Here is a 21007-nt window from a genome sequence, read left to right on the forward strand (position 1 = left end):
CCAGTGTAATTTTACAGAAAACCCTTTGTCATTACATAAAACACTGTTGAAAGTGGTAAATATGCGCTCTGGTGTCTGGTGAGACAGCGTCTGTGTGTTTTGGGCACGTAACCTACCCAGTGATCACTTCACAGTCTGGATGCAATATCACAGCCCCTGATTGGTCTATTTGATCTTGAGAGACATTGCGGAAAGCGGAGGGTCTAAGCTTTACGGCAATATATGCTTTATCCGGATCGGATGTTTACATATTTTCCTGGATTGTTGAATATCATATAACATTACTTTGTGGTGTTTCTGCACTCGTGTGACATATCGAGGGATTACTTGGGCACACAACCACAGAAAACACTGAAAAACGGCTCATTTTGCAGAGAATAACCTAAGGTAAAGGATTATGTAGCATTTGTGGCTAACTGTGCTGTCTAGTGCGAGTAGCACGGCAAATATTCAATAATTTCACTTGTATGATTGTATACTTCATGATTCATTCGAAGTGTATTAGATATGTGATTATACATACCTCAATAAAAAGACTTATTGGAACTTCTTACTGGCAATGAGAGCTTTCATTTGATACATGGTTTGTACATGTGCGTCATATTTGAGCGATATGAGACATATGTATTCAAAAACGCACATAATTATGACACGACTTTTGATGGGTGGAACTATGTAATTTATTGTAAATAAGTTACTTAGTGTAAAACAAATGCCAAAGTAATGCATATCTCAAGAAAGTAGACATTCTAAGCTTTCAAATGGTACCAGATATGAGCTCATAACTCCTCCGCATACATTTAAAATTGGAAGTACATTATTACTGACGTAATTTTAAATCCCGGAACCGGGATCGTGGATTTTAAGATGTTAAAAATTGTCCAAAACTAATACCAAATGTACTTTTCACTGCTAAATGTAATGTAAATTAAATGTTTTGTGTTTTCCTCTCTTTACAGGCTTCAGTCTGATACTGTGACAGATCCTCCTAACACGAGCTGGTTAAACTCCTCATTGAATCGCTCTAATCAGAGACCCACCCTCACCTCAGACCGTCCCAGTCAGATGGAGCAGGACTCTCCCTCCTCATCTCCCATCCCACACCCTTCTACCTCCCGAGATCGCTCCTACGTTCCTGACTCCCAGGAGTCTCTGAGCAGCCTGCCAGACAGGGCAGACCCTACCACTGTTACCAAGACGTTCAGAGCAGGACGCAAAGCTGCAGCACAGGCCAGCCTGGCCTCTAGAGACAAGACCCCCAACACAAAGAGCCGCCGCAAGAGAGGCAGGGGACAGAAAAAAACAGGTGAGTGTATTTAGACCAAACCTTGCCAACCAATCAAAACATATATTATTCACATCATTATTTGGGATTACAGAAGCTTTGTTTAGTATATTGCCTCCCATGTACAGTATGTAAAGTATTTTCTTGAAAAGGCAATTATTCAAGTCACCCGATTAAATTAAATCAAACGATGTTAATTTGCTGTTTGCTGTGGGTTTTTTCCCCCTTACAGCAGCTTTGGAGAGTGATAGTGTTTCAAGTGATGCTCACTTTGATCAGGACAGAGAGTGCTCTTCTCAGGTCAAACACAAAGATCTCAACCAGGGTCTACTAGACAAACTCACACAGGAGAAACTGGATAGCAAAACTAAGAACAGCAAGCCACATGACATCTCTTCTGGTACAATTCTTCATGATGCTACAAATAATAGAATAATACATACATCACAATAGTCCCAGTTTTTTTTGGATGGGGGTATTCAGATTTTTGCAACAGTAAAACATGTACACCAACCTCTCCCCTGGTTAGTTTATCATACATATGAGCATCATAGCCAGATGCACCAACTAGAGAGAAAAAAAAAAGAGTTCATTATTATTTAATTGCTGATTGACAACATCAACTCTTAGGTTTAATCAGAGGACATTAGCTAAGTTGACAGAGGTGCAGTAAAAATAACAATTTCCTCTCCTTAACAGACTTATGCAATTTGAACTTTCTGCTTCAGGTAGAAAAGCATCTGGCAGAACAGGATAGCAAAACAAGCTACTTTTTTCCATTCTCATTTAATTTGAACATCACACATCTTATGCTATGTTTCCTCATATTGTTTTATATTTTTACAGCACTAATTTAATTTTAATTTCTGTGGTCACATTTCATTTTGGCTTTTGTTCTTGGTTTCTTCACAGCATATGCTTGGAGAACACCTTTTCTCTCTAACAGAATTGCATGCACTGAAGTCCCAGGTAACTCCCAAGTTTGCCATCTGTTTGACCTGCTAACTGCTTGTTAACTGCCTCTTTCTTTGCCTGCTTGCCCCCCACCCCCCAATCCCCCCTTCCCCGTTTCTTTTTCTCTCCATTTCTTTCCTAATCTTTCACCAAATATGATACCTAGATCTGAGCCATTTTACATGGAGGCAAAGAATCTTACGTCCAAATGTAAATGCATTCATATACACTAGAAGCAAATTTGCTGATTAAAAGTACATTATGGACAGATTTTGATATCTCTATCAAGAAAAATGTTAAAGATAAATAGAAAATTAAACATGCATGGAAACAGCTAAATTGAATTTCACCATGTAGAGAGAGAGCTTTTGGATGAGGTGGGGAAGAATCTACTGTATTTTGGGCTTTTGAAAGTCGAAGTTAGAGAGCTGTAAATCTGAGCATGGTTTGACAGAGAAAACAACTTTGTTGAATATTGTATGAAGGTCAGAGCTTGAGCTCTGTTCAATTGTTAAACATTCCCCTGCCATGCTTATATTAGAATATCTATGTTAATCTTCTCTCGCATTTTGCTCTGATTGTGTATATTTCTCTTCTCTAGATGCAAGCAGTGATTTCTCTCTCTTTGAGGCCCTGAGAGAGACCATCTACTCTGAGGTGGCTACTCTGATCTCTCAAAATGAGTCTCGACCTCATTTCCTCATCGAGCTCTTCCATGAGCTTCAGCTGCTTAATACAGACTATCTGCGCCAGAGGGCGCTCTACTCACTACAGGTGAGTGGAGCACTCGATTCTACACAGACCTCTGTGAACAGAGCTGAGCAGAGATTACACTCCATTGAAAGTAAAAGCATTCTGATCAGCCAAAATATTTAATTAACTTACAAAAATTTGGAAATGTGTAGACCTTTATGAATGACAAGCATTCTAATTCTGTGGAGAGCTGTGTCTGTAAAGGTCTAATTATACTTAGAAATATTTTAGAAATGTATGTAGTCGTACTATTTTATTTTAAAGGAGTTGTTCACCCAAAAAGCCATGTAAGTTGTGCAAAATTGAAAAATTTAATGTCATATAAAGTCCAGTAAACATAAAGCTAAATCAATATTCGGTGTGACTACCTTTGCCTTTAAAACCGCACCAATTCTCCTGGTCACAGTTTTTCTTGGTTGTTGGCAGATAGGATGTTCCAAGCTTCTTGGACAATTTGCCACAGTTCTTCTATCTATTTAGTCTCAATTGCTTCTGTCTCTTTATGTAATCTCAGACTGACACGATGTGGAGTGGGGGGCTTTGTGGGGGCCATGACATCTGTTGCAGGGCTCCCTATTCTTCTTTTGTCATCTTTTCTATTTGCAAAATTAATGTTTGGGAGTCTAACATTTATATTTCCTATTGACACACTAAAGCTGAAGATATAAATAACCATCTTAAGACAAATGCTTTTGTGAAACATCTTATGTGCCTAAAACTTTGCACAGTACTGTGTATATATACAGTTTGTGCAGTTTCCTTTTGTGATGACTGCTTGTGTTTTAATGATAACCACAAAACTGTTAACCTTACAATGTATCATGTCTTATTGCTGGCTCTGATCACCAGGACATTGTAACGAGGCACCTGACAGAGAAGAGTGTAGCAGATGAGCAGGCATCTTCTTTGGGTCCAGCTGTGTGGGCCACAGGCTCCCAGTCTGAGCTCACACCAAGCGAGAGCCTGGCCACCAGTGACAATGTGAGACATTTGCTCTCTTTAATAACTCCCCCCATGTCTTTCATCTCATCCTAAATAATCACACAAGCTTATTTTGGTTGCTTCCATTGTCAGGATGCATCTGAGAAGAATGTAAAGATTAAGTCAAGCTCTGGAGTGAAGAGAGCTGAGGACAGAGACTCAATGGACAACGAGAGCCTGCTGTCCACCTCCTCCAACCTGGAGCCCTTTGCCAGTGATGACCTGGGTAAGAAAACAGCTGCATTGGAGATACAGGCTTAATGAGTGCTAAACCACAGATTAGAATGGTTGCTTACAATGATCACGCTTGCTTGCTGGGCTGGATCTTGGTTGAATCCTGGGATACCTTTGTTCCTCCTCTCTCTGTATCTCTTCGTCCTCACTTTCCTATCTGCTCCACTAGGTAACACAGTGATTCATTTAGATAAGGCCTTGGCCAGGATGAGGGAGTATGAGCGCATGAAGCTGAGGGCTGAGTATTACACAGATAACCCTGAGCACAGCCCTGGAGCTGCTTCTGCCGTCTCACCAATTACTCAAGGTACTGCTGTAATCACTCTCAATCTGAGATCGACCCCCTTCATTCAGTTATAAGGGCTTCTAATGATTATTCCAGGTTACGTACAACCCTATGATTGCACACAAAGGGTGTACAACAACGGATTGCCTGTTGATTACACTAGACATGAATTATTACTTTTCCCTCTGAGTGTACAGTATAAATATAAAGGAGGTGAAAGTTCCAAGTTTTTCTACCTAGAAAAATAATCCCACCTTTTAAAGGGGTGATTTTGGACAGCTTGAGTAAGCATTGAAAATAACCTGGAATATTCTTTTAATCAGAGGTTCTTTTCATGATTGTGGGTATTTAAGTAATTGGCACTGGCTTAAGCTCTGCTTGCTTGAATGAAGCATATAATGAATTCTTGGGTTATCATCTGAAGTTAGTTTACTTGTTCATCGTAATGCATTTTCTATGTGTGTTTAGGTACAGGACACTCGTCTGCAGACACACATTGTCCTCAGATTGACACACAGCAACTTGACAGACAGATCAAAGCCATCATGACAGAAGTTATTCCCTTCCTAAAGGTAAACTATTTTTCTCCTTAAATTTTAAAGTGCATAACACTACACCTTTAGGATAAAAGATCTGTCAAAGCTGCAGTTGACAGACAGGATGTCTTGCGTGTGTCCTTTTTCAGGAACATGTTGGGGAGGTGTGTTCACACCAGCTGCTCACATCTGTGAGACGCATGGTGCTCAAACTCACTCAGCAAAATGACGAGAGCAAAGAGTTTGTGCGCTTTTTCCACAGACAGCTGGGAGGCATCCTGGAGGTATCACATTACCTATTACATTCAGAACCTTTTGAGATGCCTACCTAGTACATCTTAATGTGCCTGTAATTTTTCGTGTGTGTGTGCATACACAGGACTCCCTGAGTAAGTTTGTTGGGCGGACACTGCAGGACTGTGGTGAGGACCTGCTGGTAGAGATCTCTGAGATTCTCTTCAATGAACTCGCCTTCTTCAGACTGATGCAAGATTTAGACCAGAACACCTCCAAAAACAAACATAGAACCAAGAGACGCTCTGACCATACATCCCCAAAACACTCACCCCAAACCGAGGTAGGGATGAGTGATCAATCACTGTACAGTGATAATTTCATCAATTAAATTACTGATGAAAATGTTGACAATAGGTGTTTTGATTTTGTCAATGATAATTAAGACGAGATGATCAGGGGCCTGATGTATAAACGTTGCGTGCGCACACATATTGTGATTTATACAAAATAAACTTGCCGTAAATATGTGCACACCGTCTTCACACTCTTGACTGCGTACACACTCTTTTACTGGTGTGTGTGTGTGAATTGGCGACTCCCACTGGCCATGTAATGAACTGAAAATTCTGCACATTATTGATTTAAAAAAAGCCTTTGATCTGATGTCAGATAGTGTTTTACACAGCAGAATATATTTCTTAATCACTAACCTTTTTTTGCTTAGTTTGTTCAGGAGATGAAAATGATCGAAAGTGAAAAGACCATCTCACCAACATATTCTGATGAAGACAAAGTAAGCTGTAGTTATTGATATACTCTCAAAATTCATAGATTTTCAAATAATGTCAGTAATGGGTTTTTTTTTCCATTGCAAAGCAGAGCAATTTTATACTCCATTTTATAGTCTGAATGTGATGTGAGTGAAAGGTGAAATAGTGTTTATGGAACTTGAAATGAATTTGGCTTAACGTTGATTAATTTCTAAGGATCAGGATGAGACAGAGCAGGCAGGAGTAACCCATAAGAAAGAGAAGGAGAAAGATGCACAGAGCAGTGAAGCATCTGAAATGGAGGAAGAGGAGGGAGATGGACTGCCTCTTTCTATAAGTGAGTTAATTTCCATTATAGACAATTTGTACTTTTTCTGGAACATAAGTGGATAAAATCTTTATATCCACAATTTAGTCTCTCTATAGTTAATACTATATACTTAAAACACTTTATACTAGGGATGTCCCGATAATGGTATCTGGTCCAATACTGCACTCACGTACTGCTACTCATACTCGTAAAAATGCTCTTATACCAAAAAAAACAATACCATCTGACTTACGAATGTCATTACATAAACATTCAGCCCACAAATTAAAATCACATTATGTCCTAGTGATTATTTAACTGCAAAAGCTGCAATTTAATAAGATAAATATTTAGTTTGCATGTTATTCAGTTGTGAGTGCTTCTTACCACAATTGAATGGAGCAGTTATCTGAGTTACCATAGACTTTGTCATTCACACCAGTCTGGCCATTCTCTGTTGACTTCTCTCATCAACAAGAATTCCATCCACACAACTGCCACTCACTGGATGTTATTTGTTTTTGGCACAATTCTGAGTAAATTCTAGAGATTTTGTGTATGAAAATCTCAGGAGATCAGCTGTTACAGAAATACTCGCCCGTCTCGCTCCAACAATCGTTCATGCAATTATCTGATCAGCTAATCGTGTGGCTGCAGTGCATAAAATCAAGCAGATATGGATTAGGAGCTTCAGTTAATGTTTACAACCATCAGAATGGGACATTTTTTATTTATCACTGGCGACCAAAAGTTTGGAATAATGTACAGATTTTGCTGTTTGGAAGGAAATTGGATACTTTAATTCACCAAAGTGGCATTCAGCTGATCACAAAGTATAGTCAGGACTTTACTGATGTAAAAAACAGCACCATAACTATTTGAAAGAAGTCATTTTTTTATCAAATCTAGACAGACCCCATTTCCAGCAGCCATCACTCCAACACCTTATCCTTGAGAAATCATGCTAAATTGCTAATTTGGTACTAGAAAATCACTTGCATTATATCAAACACAGTTGAAAGCTATCACAGCAAAGAATGCAAAAGAAGTGCCGCACAGGGTGTAAAATCTCGGTGCTCTTTGGTTGCTTGGGATAATTGAGCTCAAAAAAAATATTCCAAGGCACTCGAGTTGTGTAGAAAAAAGTTAAAAAGCCTGTATTAAATCATGGCTTTTAGCAATAAAATTGGTGACAGATACACCTTTTTTTTTTTTTGGTTTTGTTTTTGTTTTTTACAGTTGAAAGCTATTTGGTTAATTAACTGAAGCTTAACATTGTCTTTGTTTTGAATTGCCACAGTATGCAATAGACTGGCATGTATTAAGGTCAATATTAGGTCAAAAATGGCAAAAAAGAAATGGCTTTCTCTAGAAACTTGTCATTCAAACATTGTTTTGAGGAATGAAGGCAATACGATGCTTGAAATTGCCAAGATTTCATACAAAGGTGTACACTACATTATTCAAAGACAAAGGGTGACTGGCTCTAACAAGGACCGAAAGAGATGTGGAAGGCCAGATGTGCAACTAAACAAGAGGATAAGTACATCAGAGTCTCTAGTTTGAGAAATTGATGCTTCACATGTCCTCAGCTGACAGCTTCATTGAATTCTACCCACTCAACACCAGTTTCATGTACAACAGTAAAGAGAAGACTCAGAGGTGCAGGCCTTATGGGAAGAATTGCAAAGAAATAGCCACTTTTGAAACAGAAAAACAAAAAGAAAGGGTTAGAGTGGTCAAAGAAACAGACATTGGATAACGGATAATTGGAAAACGGATAATTTTATGGATCTTAACCCCATTGAGCTTTTGTGGGATCAGCTTGTGTGTGTGTGTGTGTGTGTGTGTGTGTGTGTGTGTGTGTGTGCGTGTGCGTGCGTGCGTGCGTGCGTGCGTCGTGCGTGCGTCGTATTTATCACTTTGTGGGTACCAAATGTCCCCATAAGGATAGTTAAACCCGAAATTTATGACCTTGTGGGGACATTTTGTCGGTCCCCATGAGGAAAACAGCTTATAAATCATACTAAATTATGTTTTTTGAAAATGTAAAAATGCAGAATGTTTTCTGTGAGGGTTAGGTTTAGGGGTAGGGTTAGGTTTAGGGGATAGAATATAAAGTTTGTACAGTATAAAAACCATTATGTCTATGGAAAGTCCCAATAAAACATGGAAACACAACATGAGTGTGTGTGTGTGTGTGTGTGTGTGTGTGTGTGTGTGTGTGTGTGTGTGTGTGTGTGTGTGTGTGTGTGAGCACATTTCCCCTATTTTAGCATGAGCACATTTCCCCTATTTTAGCTTCATTACATTGGCTGCCTATTCAATTTAGGATCCATTTCAAAATTCTGTTATTTGCTTTTAAATCATTAAATGGTCTTGCCCCGCCATACCTCTCTGAGCTTCTACACTCTTATAAACCCGTCCGCGCTCTCAGGTCAGATGATCAGCTGCCCCTGACTGTGCCTAAAACTAAGCGTAAGCTCAGAGGGGACCGTGCCTTTGCTGTGTCTGCACCTAGACTATGGAATGATCTGCCTTTGCATGTTAAGCAGGCCTGTTCTTTATCTGTTTTTAAAACCCTTCTTAAAACCCATCTTTTCTCTATGGCTTTTGACACCTAGTAAGATGTCGACTTTATTTACTTGATTGTATTTGTTACTTTGAATGTTTTTATTGTATGGTTATTAATTGTACATATGTTTATGTATATTTTTCTGTACAGCACTTTGGTCAACTTTGGTTGTTGTAAAGTGCTTAACAAATAAAGTTGGTATGGTATGGTGTATGTGTTTTTTAGGCAGTTGTATAAAAATGTCGTATAGTGAGGATGTTTTCAAAAATAATCCCATGAATAATTTTTAATTGTCTATTGACTACATACAAAAGTACAGAAAACATAAAACGAAATAAATATTTGGTGTGCGCACCAATTTTCCTAGGTGCACAGGTTGTTTGCAGACTGGCTGCTCCAAGCATCTTGGAGAACTTGCTGTAGTTATTTGTATTTAGGCTGGTTCAGGGTGCTTTCACACTAGAATGATGTCAAAGATGGTTCATTTGGATAATGTGAATGCCATTTTCCGAACTCTGGTGCGCACCTGCAAACCGCACTCAGGTCCACTTGAAAAGGTGGTCTGGGGTTCGGTTCATGTGATCTCCAGTACGGTTCGCTGCTGATATGAACATAATAATACCAAATCGTGGAAGTGAACTGGTTATGATGATGTTAATTTGCATCTTTGCAGGCTCCTGATCACAATTATTATGGTATTATGCTCGCAGCAGACAAACGCTAATATTCATCACATCATTGCACATTCAATGCATCCGTGGGAGACAAACACAAGTGTTGTTCTGTGCATTCCAAGTTTTCATGGTAAATCCAAAGAGACAAAATGTAATTCTTCACTTAACACAATGATGTCTTCTTGAGTTGTTACCTAGTTGCAGTGGTAATTAAACAGCTGCCAATTGTACTCACGTTGATGATGTAATCGGACCATGGTTTGGACCCAAAAAACATTATGTGAACAGAGACCAGCAGGGGGAGGGGGAGGAAACAAACTTGGTTTCATTCCAAGTTATCAAACCAAGTGTGAAAGCACCCTCAATTGCTTTTGTCTCTTCCATGATATCCCAGACTGACTCATTGATCTTGAGTAATGGGCTCTGTGGTGGCTGTTTCAGGACTCCTTGTTTTACTTCTATTCTGTTTGCAAAAGGAATGTTTGAAAGTCTAAAATTCATGTTTGATATTGACACACTAAAGCAGAAGATATAAGAAATAAATGAACCATTTTAAGACAAATGTTTTTGTGAAACATCTAATATGAGACTTTTGCACAATACTGCATACAAAGTCTATGCGACTATTTGAGTGTTTGTTGGAGGTTGGCTGTCTTATCACCTATATGCAGTAAATGTTCTTCAGTGTGTTTGCCTTGGATAAGAATCTGTTCTGTAATCTATTTGATGGTATGCGTGTGTGTGTGTGCGCTGCTCTTTTTTTCAGGCCTGTCTAAAGCAGAGACACAAGCTCTGTGTAACTATGGCAGTGGAGAGGATGAAAATGAATTGGAGGAGTTGGAGGAGTTTGAAGCTGGACATGTAGAGGTGCAGACATCACTTCAAGCCAGCATGGACAACACTAATGAACAGAAACCGGTGGGTTAACAGGCACATAAGAAAACAAATAACCAGAAATGCCACAGACAGATTACAAAGAGACAAATCATGACCTTTTGTGTTCTTCCAGTGCTCAATTTTACAAAACGAAGTCACCTGGGAAACCAAATCAGACCTAGAAAGCTCACAAAACAGCCAAGGTATGCCAAACAATTTTTCTGTAATGTTCATTAGTATAAAAATGGGACTTAACAAGTTTTTTTTTGGGGGGGGGACCTTCCCACTTTGTCTATTCTGTTTTCAACCAGTGAAAAGCATGCAGTCTGAATCCAGAGACACTTTTCAGGCTCTTGAGGAGGCAGAAACTGCTTCAGGAGGAGAGAGAGAGAAGGAGGAGGGCTGTACTGCCTCTCCGCACCAAAACACTGCTCAGGGGTCGGATACAACCAGCCCTGACACAGACTCACCAGTCATGATCAACATAGATGTATGTCTCTCTTTCTCACACCCACACACAATAACACATATCATTTTGAAAAAACTATTTATCTTTCTATTGATAGTAAGTTACTGAGTGTTGGCCTGTGTGCATTTATTTGATTAAATATAGGAGGCTGGATCTGGAAACACTAGCCAGAATAGATCAGATGAGGAAGATTTTGTGAAGGTGGAGGATCTTCCTCTTCAAATGTCTGTTCTGTGTGAGGTAAAGGTTTGTGTGATCTCTCAAATAAGGATGGCCCAGGATGGTTGAATAGATTATTTTTATATTTTTTGTATTACTGTATCAGGGCTCTACAGTGCGAGTATTTCACTCGCATTTGCCCCTAAAAATAGACATGTGCGAACTGGAAAATTTATTCGCACAGTGTGCGAATAAAGATTACAAACGTAACCCCCTCCCCCCTTTTTAAGATAATTAAAAAAAAAATGACAAGACCCACGTTCCACAAGCGGCTTGTGCCAACCACAGTAGAGTTTTCTGGGATGACGCCGTCCAGTCAGGGAGAGAAAGGTGAACAATGGAAAAAAAGTAGCGGTATAGGCGGTATATATCGCATTTTATTTTAAGCGAAAAAGAGACGAGGAGAAAGGGATTTGGCGAGGGGGATTCGCAAGTTTCAACTAATGAATTCTCTTCACAAGGTTTACCTGAGATGGCTAAATTTAGGGATGCTGAAAACAATGTTAGCGAAGCTACCGTGACCCCAGCTGTCAGTTCAACGTCCACTGTAGCCGGTGGAGGGAGAACATATAGATTAAATGCAAATTGGCTCAAAATGTTCCCATGGCTAGAGTTCGAAAACAACGTCATGTTCTGCAAATATTGTAGAGGGCAGAAACAGGTGGGCATCTCGTCCTTCGTGTCAGGAAACAGGCATCTGAAATAGTGATGGGTCGTTTGCGATCGATTCGGCTCTTGTAGGTGAATGTTGTTAGCACATCAGAATCTATTTATACAAATATTTAAAAACAAATTAAGATACAAATAATCAAAAGATTTAAAGATAACGAAAAAACAAATTAAATAATATAGGCCTCAATGCTCAAGCGCACACATTAGTTCTGACTGTCCGCTCAGACTAAAAGTCTCACCTGTTGTTCCTGTCAATCAGACACGCAGTGTCAACCAATGAACCAAAGATGCGTGAGGGAGGGCGGAGCCAACGTTCAGATTGTATTTGAATTGTTACATTTATATGCACTTTGTTTATATACATTGAAAAGTTATACTTTAAATGCACACGTGAAATAACATCCTTCTTTTTTACATTTATTTCGATTTGTGGGATGCTGCAGTTTTGCAAATTATTTATTTTTCTTTGATATGGTGCATTATTCTATTATCAGTACCACCGCTACCTACATGCATACTACGCAGTTTGCGTAGGGCATCAATTCCCTAGGGGCGCACCATCTTACCATAGGATGGCACCAGAAAGTCCACCGGCTGCCCTTACTCACTCGCTATATGTTATTTTGTTACCCGAAACAGTTGCAGAATACAGACGATCGCTTCACGCTCATATCATGCGTAGGGCATCAATTTGGCCAGCGGTGGCCCTGTCTATTATGCTGTTCAGATTGTATTCGTTTTGAATGGTTAGATTTATATGCACTTTGTTTATATACAATAAGTTATACTTTAAATGCAATTGTTTAATGGCATTAATTTTCATAACAAATCAATGCATTTTTAAATACATTGTGGTTAAGGTAGAGTATAATTTCATTTAATAATTTTATTAGAATTGTTTTAACGCCAATTACGAAAAGAGCCGGGATGCCCATCGCTAATCTGAAAAGAGATAGTATAGCGAATCATAACATCTCATGGCGGCATATCCAGTGCTCTGGATGAGACAGGAGAAACCATCAAGCTTGGTGTCAGCAGCCTTGAGGAGGCAAGTGCTGCACTCTGAGGAGGAGAAGTGGAAGCAGCTGAAAATAAAGATAAACAGCGCATACTTTATTGTGAAAGAAGAAGAACCTTTCGTCAAATTTAGGCCACTTATCAGACTCCACCACAAAAAGGAGTTTACATTAATCCCACATACGACAATGTGCGGAGATGATCAGTCAAATTGCAGACATAATGAGAGATCGCTGGCTGACCTCTAAGTATGCCAGACGGTCAACATACAAAAGCAGCTGGACAACTGATATCCTTTTGATTCTAGTAGGCATGGGTTCAATGTGTGATTTGGGTGGTATGTGCTGTTCCACAGATGTGTGTCCCTTAGTACATGCGCACACACTCATACACGCAGTATAAATATGTATGTAATAAATTGTTTGTTAATAAACTCTTTATAAAATTTTCACTGTGCTCCTAAATTTTTTGGTGTGCTCCTAAATTTTTTCATTTAGGAGCACATGTACTCCTTGAGAAAAAAGTTAGCGTAGAGCCCTGTGTATGCATATCGGCCATCCTAATCTAGATAATGGTATCAGCATCAGCCATTGTAAAACCCATATTGCTTGACAACTATTTGAAATGCCTGATACATTTTGTTTCCATTTTTAAACATTTGCTTTTCATGTACAGGAACAACTTTGTAAGAGGATCTCAGAAGAGCAGCAAAATAATAACTTGACAGCTGAAATTCTGAATGGAAATACAGAAGGCCATACTGGACTGGTGGGAAATTCTCAAGCACTCAAAGAGCCTGGTAAGTCTATAGAACTTCACTCAAACCTTAAGCTATGCCCACCCTGAAGTCACTTAACTCTCAAAACATACTCTCTAAATTTCATATTTGAAAAATGTGAAGTCAGCTTTTGACTTGCTCACTAGTCAGGATGAATCAAAACACTGTGTGTGTATATATGTGTGTGTGTGTGTATTTATTTATATATATATATATATATATATATTATTACACATACAGTATGCAGTAATGTGTTAGTTTTGTAATGCATTGAATATTCAAATTCAAAGCTGTACATTATCAATGCAGTATTTTGCCAAGTGATATCCGTATTGGCAGATCCCTTTGATAGAAGGACTTTTCTTGTGCTTACAATGCTTTGTAAATCACTATATTTATTTTTGCTTTCAGAAACCATTGGAGCCCAGAGTGCATGAGAATGGCCTTTTTGATCTGGCTTATAGCACTACAAACCATCATTCATGCAAAATTACTGTATAATGAGCTTAATACCTTAAGATTACTTGGCAACAGCAGCTAGGCTAAGTCTTGGTCTCTTAGCCTGTCAGCAGGTGTTTATCTAACAGTTCAAGAGATGATTAAGAGGCCTCTCTACTTGTACAGGGTAGATTCATTCTAATTGTTATATGGAGAATGTTGGAGATGATATTTGGAAGGGGCTCAGTCTTTTAGCTGTTCTGTAGTCTGTAAGTAAATTTCTGTGCTTTTCTTTAGCCAGGCCTCTCACAGGTCCTTCAAAGGCTAGTTTAAGGGATGCAAAACGTTTTTTGTGTTCCTACGTTTGGCATGGTTTTGGCTTTTTTTGCGTTTCTATATGGGATGCCTTCCCAGACAATCTGACAGTTCTTGCCAATGCGATTAAACGGGGCAATAGAAGTTTGTTCCTCTAATTCAGAACAAATTTTGAAATACATTTGAAAAAACCCTACAGAAGTGTATTTGACATGACCCAGTATGCACAATGAAATTTTTAATGGTTAAAGCTGAATCACATACTAGCATTGATGTCTCAATGTTCTATTTCCCCTTTTCCAGAGGATTGATGCTTTACCTTACAGCACTCTCTTTTAAATGTTTTTTCTTGCTTTTATTTTTACCTTTTTTAAAGGCATGTTGGCCATTGCATGGGTTCTCAACCCATTTCACCGTATGTAACTCTCCAATGTTTAGATTGAGATTTAAAAACAAATAAAACATTGATTTTTTTTCCTTTTTCCTTTAGTGATGGCTCTTTAAAAAAAGACGAAAAAAGCTGGCTTTGGCAGAATGGTTTTAATTTGGCAAATATTTAGTTCATTAATGCTATTTATTTTGATCAATATTCCCATGACAATTATATACAGTTCATTGACGCTCTTTGTGCTGTTTCATAGATTTGTATACTGCTTTAGTACACAAATATTCATTTCAATTTTTGTAGCTAAGAGGCACTAGTGTTAAGTTAAGATGTTACAAATAAAACATATACAAAAACAATCGACCAATTAAAAAAATATATTTTAAAGCCTTAAACATCTAAGATGTTTTAATTAAACGGTTAGATGTTATGATGATCTTCCCAAATGTGCAGACAAACATTCTAGTAATGCAGATAGTCTCAATGGAGTCAATCTCCATGGCATGCAGGGGTTGGGGCAGTCACAGATAAAAGACTCCAATGATCCCTTAGACACAGCCATAAGAGTAGTGGATGTGGTCAACTGCACAGCAAAACAAAGGGCAGAGTTAAAAAGCCATACAAGCTATAAAACATGCAAAAATTACTGGGAAATAATGGACTGTAATTAAGTGATGAACCTAATTATTACATTATTAACTATAACATTATTAAGGACTGGCTTGGTGGAGAGGACATCATAGACCGTATTGATGGAGACATTCTGAAAGAGAATAGGGTATAAATGCAAACGTTCCAGTTTTAACTCCAATGTTTTACTGAAGTGTTGCATAAGGGTTAACATAACTCACAGCCTGTGTAGTCTGATTGATGCATTTCACAGCAGATTTTCTGTGGTCATTCAAAAATAGAGGCTCTTTCCAGTGGTCATAGTTATTCTCCAACACATACCACCTGCCATTCTTCACATTGAGCCGCAAATACATAAAAACAACAAATTCAAGCACATTAGAACGAATGCTGTAATGTATTAGAGACCATTTTTAATCCAGTTATAGTCATCTGAATGAAAGAAAAAGTTTCAATTGCCTAGCAAAATGATGAAAATGTGTCACTGATAATGGCACCGACTGCAGTATCAGTAAATAAAACTAAATATGCTGGATGTTTTAATCAGTTGTCTGACAGAGTGCATATGGCTGCACATTTGCAATGATTTTTTACCTCAAGTCCATACTTACCCACCTGCTGAAAATATTTTCTAAATGTATTTTACCCATAAATGTTGATTTTATTCCATTACTTAAATCGAAATGCATGAGTGCAGCAAGTGGGTAATGTAAGGCTCACTCTAGGGGACTGATGCTGTGTTCTGGATCTGGTAATAATGCAGGCCTGACCTTTCTGATTTCCTACAAGGATAAAATAGGCTGTATACAGCAGTTTAGTGTCAGACAACAGTGTCTTGCCATTCTCATAACTAAGGGAAAACAACAGCAATATGCATATCATCATCATCATCTTAACCAACTAAAGAGAGTTAGATTTATCTTTGCTTTTGTTTTGTATTTAAAGGATTTTCAAAATTTTTAATACCCTCATTCATCCAGTTTAACACTTTAATTGAAACCTGTGCAGTATATACTGTATAATGCATTATAAATGTATTCCAAATGCTTTATAATACACCTTATCAACTGATCATCATAATCCATTATATGGTCACGTGAATATTGTAACCAGAGATATGACACATTTTAATACCAATTCGTTTTATACATTAATCCCATGATCAACACCCAGTTTCATGTGTTATATCTATATTTCATTCATATTGTTATAATGCAATATACACTTAAAAGGAATAACCATGAATAGGTGTGTATTGTAATTGATTATAACTATGATTATTTACGGATAGAAATAATCCATTGGAATGTGTATTATAATTATGAATACCTTTACAATGCTTCAAGTACATCAGAATGCATTGTATATACACAAGCTTTAAGTAAATGTTACTCAAATATGCAAAGCAAGTTTTGCTAATTTTTCCTCTGTAATCTACGTGGTGGCGTTCTCCAGAACAGAACGAATCAGGAATCATCTCATGCCATCTCTCTTTCCCAGGATCCACTCCAAGATCTCTGTAATTCACACCATGCCATTACTCACACTAAAACTAAATTGCATTCCAGCTGACAACTTTTGGTTCCCAGGAAGTTCTGGAAATGTTCGTTAAAACCCAAGAATGTTAGGAATTGGTTCCCAAACAAATAACCAAATGTGAACCATAAACTACCATTAGGGGAACATTCTGTGTTGGCTAGGATTCTCCTAAACACCTTCCTAAATAATTAAACCAGGGCCATTCAACTTCATTGACAAGTAGGCCAGCTGGAAATAAAACTTTGGGGCATGTGGACCAAGCCAGATTACTTTTTAAATGAAAAACCTCTATCAGATATTGTTATAGTAGGCCTATAATATTTGTTCACCATATAAATAAAACATTCTTTTTATAGCTTTTATTATTTTTTTTTTACCACGAGTAACAGAATTACCAGCAGGAAATTATGAAAATAAATAATTATATTTTTTACAAAAACTAAAAATCTACAGCTAAAAAGTGCAATATTAAATGGGTCCATAAGAGAGTACATCAGAATGATACTAATGCTTTTATCTAAATCTACAAAAATCTTTTAGTTCTTTAATCTTCCCAATCCATCAAAATGACAGATAAAGATGATTATTTGTAGCTCAACCTCTAAAAGTGTCTAAGAAATGCAGCACTCTTGGGACGAGACACTGTAAAACATCAGGACATGGAGCGATGTAAACTTGCACTAGTCAGGCAAAACAATTGTAAAACAATGCAAACAGACACAAAACACATTAGGTGTGAACAGATCCTACAACAACTGAAAACCTCACATGGGCCACTTAAAAATTTCAAATGGGCCGGATTAGGCCTGCAGGCTGCTAGGGAAATTAAATGTGTCTTAAACCGCTTGGGATGCTTGCACATATTTCTGAAAATGCCATATGACTCGGGAAACATCTCCCAAGCCTGTAGAATAAAAGAGCACAGGCTCACTGATGTTCTCTCTATCCAGACTGAATTGCTCATTCATAGTGAGAGTTAATGTGTGCTACAAAGAGAGAAAAGTCACAGACTGAGGCAATGGGATAGCTGACAAACTATCCAAGTTTTCAAGATTCTCTTTTATGAATTCACTTCCTGTTTAACTGCAGAAGTTAAATAAAAAACAATCGAGATGAAAGGTCATCCTGGATCTTGTTATCTTAATGTTGAACCTCATTCTACATTCAGCTTTAAACTTCAAAGAACAGTTCACCCAGAAAGGAGACTTATATCATCATTTGGTCACACATATTGTTTCAAACCAGTTTGATTTTCTTTCATCCATGGAACACAGGAAGACTTTAAGGCAGAATGTTGGGCATAAGGACTGACAAACTTCATTTTCATTGCATCTTTTTCTATGTGACAGGCTGTCAGTCCCTGACTCCAACTTTTGTGTGCCACGAAGAGAGAAAATCATACGGGTTTTGCATGACGAGAAGTTTATCATCACAAGAAGGCAGAAGTTATTTATATCCTATTTCTAGTCATTACTCACCCTAAGTTGAGCTCTGTCCTTACCGGACGAATACCAATCAGCATGCCCACATATGCAGCGAAATTGGTGGACTTGAAGATGGTGTGGTTGTTTTGTCTAAAGGCAATATTTACAACCATGGACTTCAGCTTCTCTGTGATGTCCCATTTGTGAGCAGGGGTTACCACAGGAAACAACAACACTTTTTTTTATGAGACTAGGACAGCAGTTCTAAAAATGAGTTCATTTGTAAAAGAGGTAAAAACATGATGCTGCACAAATGCAAAGGAACATTCAGGCAACAACAAAATCAGTCTGCAGGTTCAAAACAAAAGCCGAATATGTTCTCGCTGAACTCACCTCATGAAAAATCCAAAGTCCAGGTTCCTTGCATGAATAAGATTACCTGCATTAAACAGGTGGAAATATCTTAATGGACATGTCTAAAAAACAAACACACTGACCTATATGGCAAAATATCAGATCGAAATTCTCTACCAATCATATCATTCTGAACTGAACAATCTCTCAAACATTAATGTGATCTTGGCTTGCACACCATTATTTCATCATCCGTTGAAAACCTCATAAATGATGTTGAAGAGCACAACCTTGCCTCTTTTAAAGAGAGAGCATGTGGGTTGATGTGTGATTAAAATGTGATTTAAGTTTCTTGACATGCCTTTTTTATTATTTTAATATGTTCAGGCCGGTCTCATTAAATTTACTTGAGCATGGCCACGTTTTTGCAAAACATACCTCCCTTACCTAAAACTTTATACTTAACCTAACCAATAGTGAAAACATAAATGAGAGTTTAACAAAACAGACATCCTTACCCTAACCGATAGTGTTTTCAAATGTAAAGTTGAAAAAATAAAAAAATAAAAATTATTCACTGAGGCAACTAGGTTACTTTTTGGCACTTCTATGCCTCTTTCATTTTCATGCATCATTGTGCGCAATGGCCACGGTTCAAGTCTAGCCAAAGTCCAACGCTATATCAGGTGAACTACCAAGCAAGCTGAAGACAGGAATATATAGTGAATATGTATGTGGGTCTGTAATACAAGTGTGAAAATATTTAGTTTTTCAAATCATACATTAAAGTAAAAAGTTTTGAAATCATAAAAAAGCAGGGGTGAGTAATATAGTGAAAATATATAAATAAAATATGTTTTATTAAAATCAAAATCAGCTATTGTACTCGTGATTTGTGTGACAATGATTAAAACACAGTTGTTGTAGCACCTCTAGTGTTCACTTCTCCAGGAAACTGCAGCAAAACGTGGAAAGTGGCACATACAAATCAGCTTGCAAACATGTGTATAGAGTAAAGTTCATTCTGTGAGACCAGAGCTGTGTTTCCCAAAAGCGTAAGCTAAGTAGATCGTAGAACCATTGGCAGCAATGCCAATACAATGCTTTAGGGAAATGCAGCCCCGGTTGAATATGTTCCTGTAAAAGTTTCTTTTTACAAAACATGATAATTTTCCAACTTCATTCTGACCCTCTGTCAGAAACACTCTGTTTTGGTGCTGCTTCTCCTTTAAGACTTGACAGTAAATGCCCACAGTTATGATCGTCTCTCTGCTCTTGACTGACCTACTCTCTCCTTGCCATCTCACTGCTCAGTGCTGCTGGATGGGGCGACAGAAGTAATAAGGTGAGGAAGGCATTGATGTGTTGTTGTGGAGGCGGTTAAATGCAAATGTGTACCATAGTGTGACATCACAATGTGGAGGAAGTGGAGAATGAGTGATTGTGGCAGGTTAGTTTCAACAAATGCTCTTTTTGCAGTAAGGAGGAAGTTTTGAGTTCTGAAACTTACAGTATGTTCTTGTAGTACAATGAACTATAACATGAGAAAAGATCAAGGAAAATGTAATTCCTCACATCATGACCCCTTTAAGTTACTGCATACCCATAGGCACATTAGAAGCTGATGCAATTCCTCTGATCTCTTCATTGAAAGGGTAAGGCAAGGTGACCCACGCACAGAGCACTAGATGGTGCAAGGAAATATAATCAAGCTTCAAAATGTGATCACCTTGGAGACTGCTGATGTCAAGATTTATAGTGAAAAAGGAGTTATATTTTGATCTGTTCTTACCACTTATTAGTGGTACTTATTTTTGGAACTTCAAAGTTGTGGTCACTATTCACTTGCATTGTATGGACCTACAGAGCTGAGACATTTTTCAAAAAATCCTTTCTTGTGTTCAGCAGAAGAAAGAAAGTCATACACATGAGGTGGCATGAGGGTGAGTAAATAATGAGAGCATTTTCATTTTTGGGTGAACTATTTCTTTAATGGCCATATAGTGTAGCTAGCTTAATAATACAAATTTTCATAACTATGACGTACATCTGCCCTTCTCTTACAAAGCATTGTTTAGGAGCTGTGTCTTGTTTCGAAGGCTGCATGCTTGGTAGGATGCGTCCTATGAATACAGAGCATACTCCTTAAAACAATTCTCGTTTAAATGGCCTTCGTAAGCAAACGGAACTTAACATGGTTGCTTTGACAGCACGTCACTTTAACAAGCACAAGCGCTTTGAGTGAGAAGGGAACAAAGTCCCTTAAGATGGGAATGTATGAGGTACATTTTAGAAG

At 38.0% G+C, this 21007-nt stretch overlaps 1 protein-coding gene and 1 pseudogene across 7 annotated transcripts in view; one reads left to right on the forward strand and one right to left on the reverse strand.

The window, feature by feature from the left end:
• The window catches only part of LOC127651745 (pericentriolar material 1 protein-like), a 44029-nt gene extending 29038 nt beyond the window's left edge, over window positions 1-14991 (forward strand). For 4 of the 7 annotated variants that reach the window (XM_052137727.1, XM_052137732.1, XM_052137728.1 and 1 more), the window contains 18 exons: window positions 960-1306; window positions 1518-1685; window positions 2198-2254; window positions 2841-3013; window positions 3842-3973; window positions 4067-4199; window positions 4377-4514; window positions 4962-5065; window positions 5179-5313; window positions 5409-5606; window positions 5991-6059; window positions 6253-6373; window positions 10362-10513; window positions 10605-10674; window positions 10783-10961; window positions 11085-11180; window positions 13524-13647; window positions 14038-14991. In XM_052137727.1, the coding sequence (XP_051993687.1) occupies window positions 960-1306; window positions 1518-1685; window positions 2198-2254; window positions 2841-3013; window positions 3842-3973; window positions 4067-4199; window positions 4377-4514; window positions 4962-5065; window positions 5179-5313; window positions 5409-5606; window positions 5991-6059; window positions 6253-6373; window positions 10362-10513; window positions 10605-10674; window positions 10783-10961; window positions 11085-11180; window positions 13524-13647; window positions 14038-14063 (2422 nt within the window). In that variant the 3' untranslated portion in view covers window positions 14064-14991. The remainder of the gene's footprint in view (window positions 1-959; window positions 1307-1517; window positions 1686-2197; window positions 2255-2840; window positions 3014-3841; window positions 3974-4066; window positions 4200-4376; window positions 4515-4961; window positions 5066-5178; window positions 5314-5408; window positions 5607-5990; window positions 6060-6252; window positions 6374-10361; window positions 10514-10604; window positions 10675-10782; window positions 10962-11084; window positions 11181-13523; window positions 13648-14037) is intronic. The other 3 variants (XM_052137730.1, XM_052137733.1, XM_052137731.1) reach the window with 3 other exon arrangements.
• A 200-nt stretch (window positions 14992-15191) lies between these two features.
• Window positions 15192-20782, reverse strand: LOC127651362 (acid ceramidase-like; annotated as a pseudogene).
• Between the last annotated feature and the right edge of the window lie 225 nt (window positions 20783-21007).

This window comes from Xyrauchen texanus, chromosome 11, assembly GCF_025860055.1.
Source record: "Xyrauchen texanus isolate HMW12.3.18 chromosome 11, RBS_HiC_50CHRs, whole genome shotgun sequence".
In the NCBI taxonomy this organism is placed as follows: Eukaryota; Metazoa; Chordata; class Actinopteri; order Cypriniformes; family Catostomidae; genus Xyrauchen; species Xyrauchen texanus.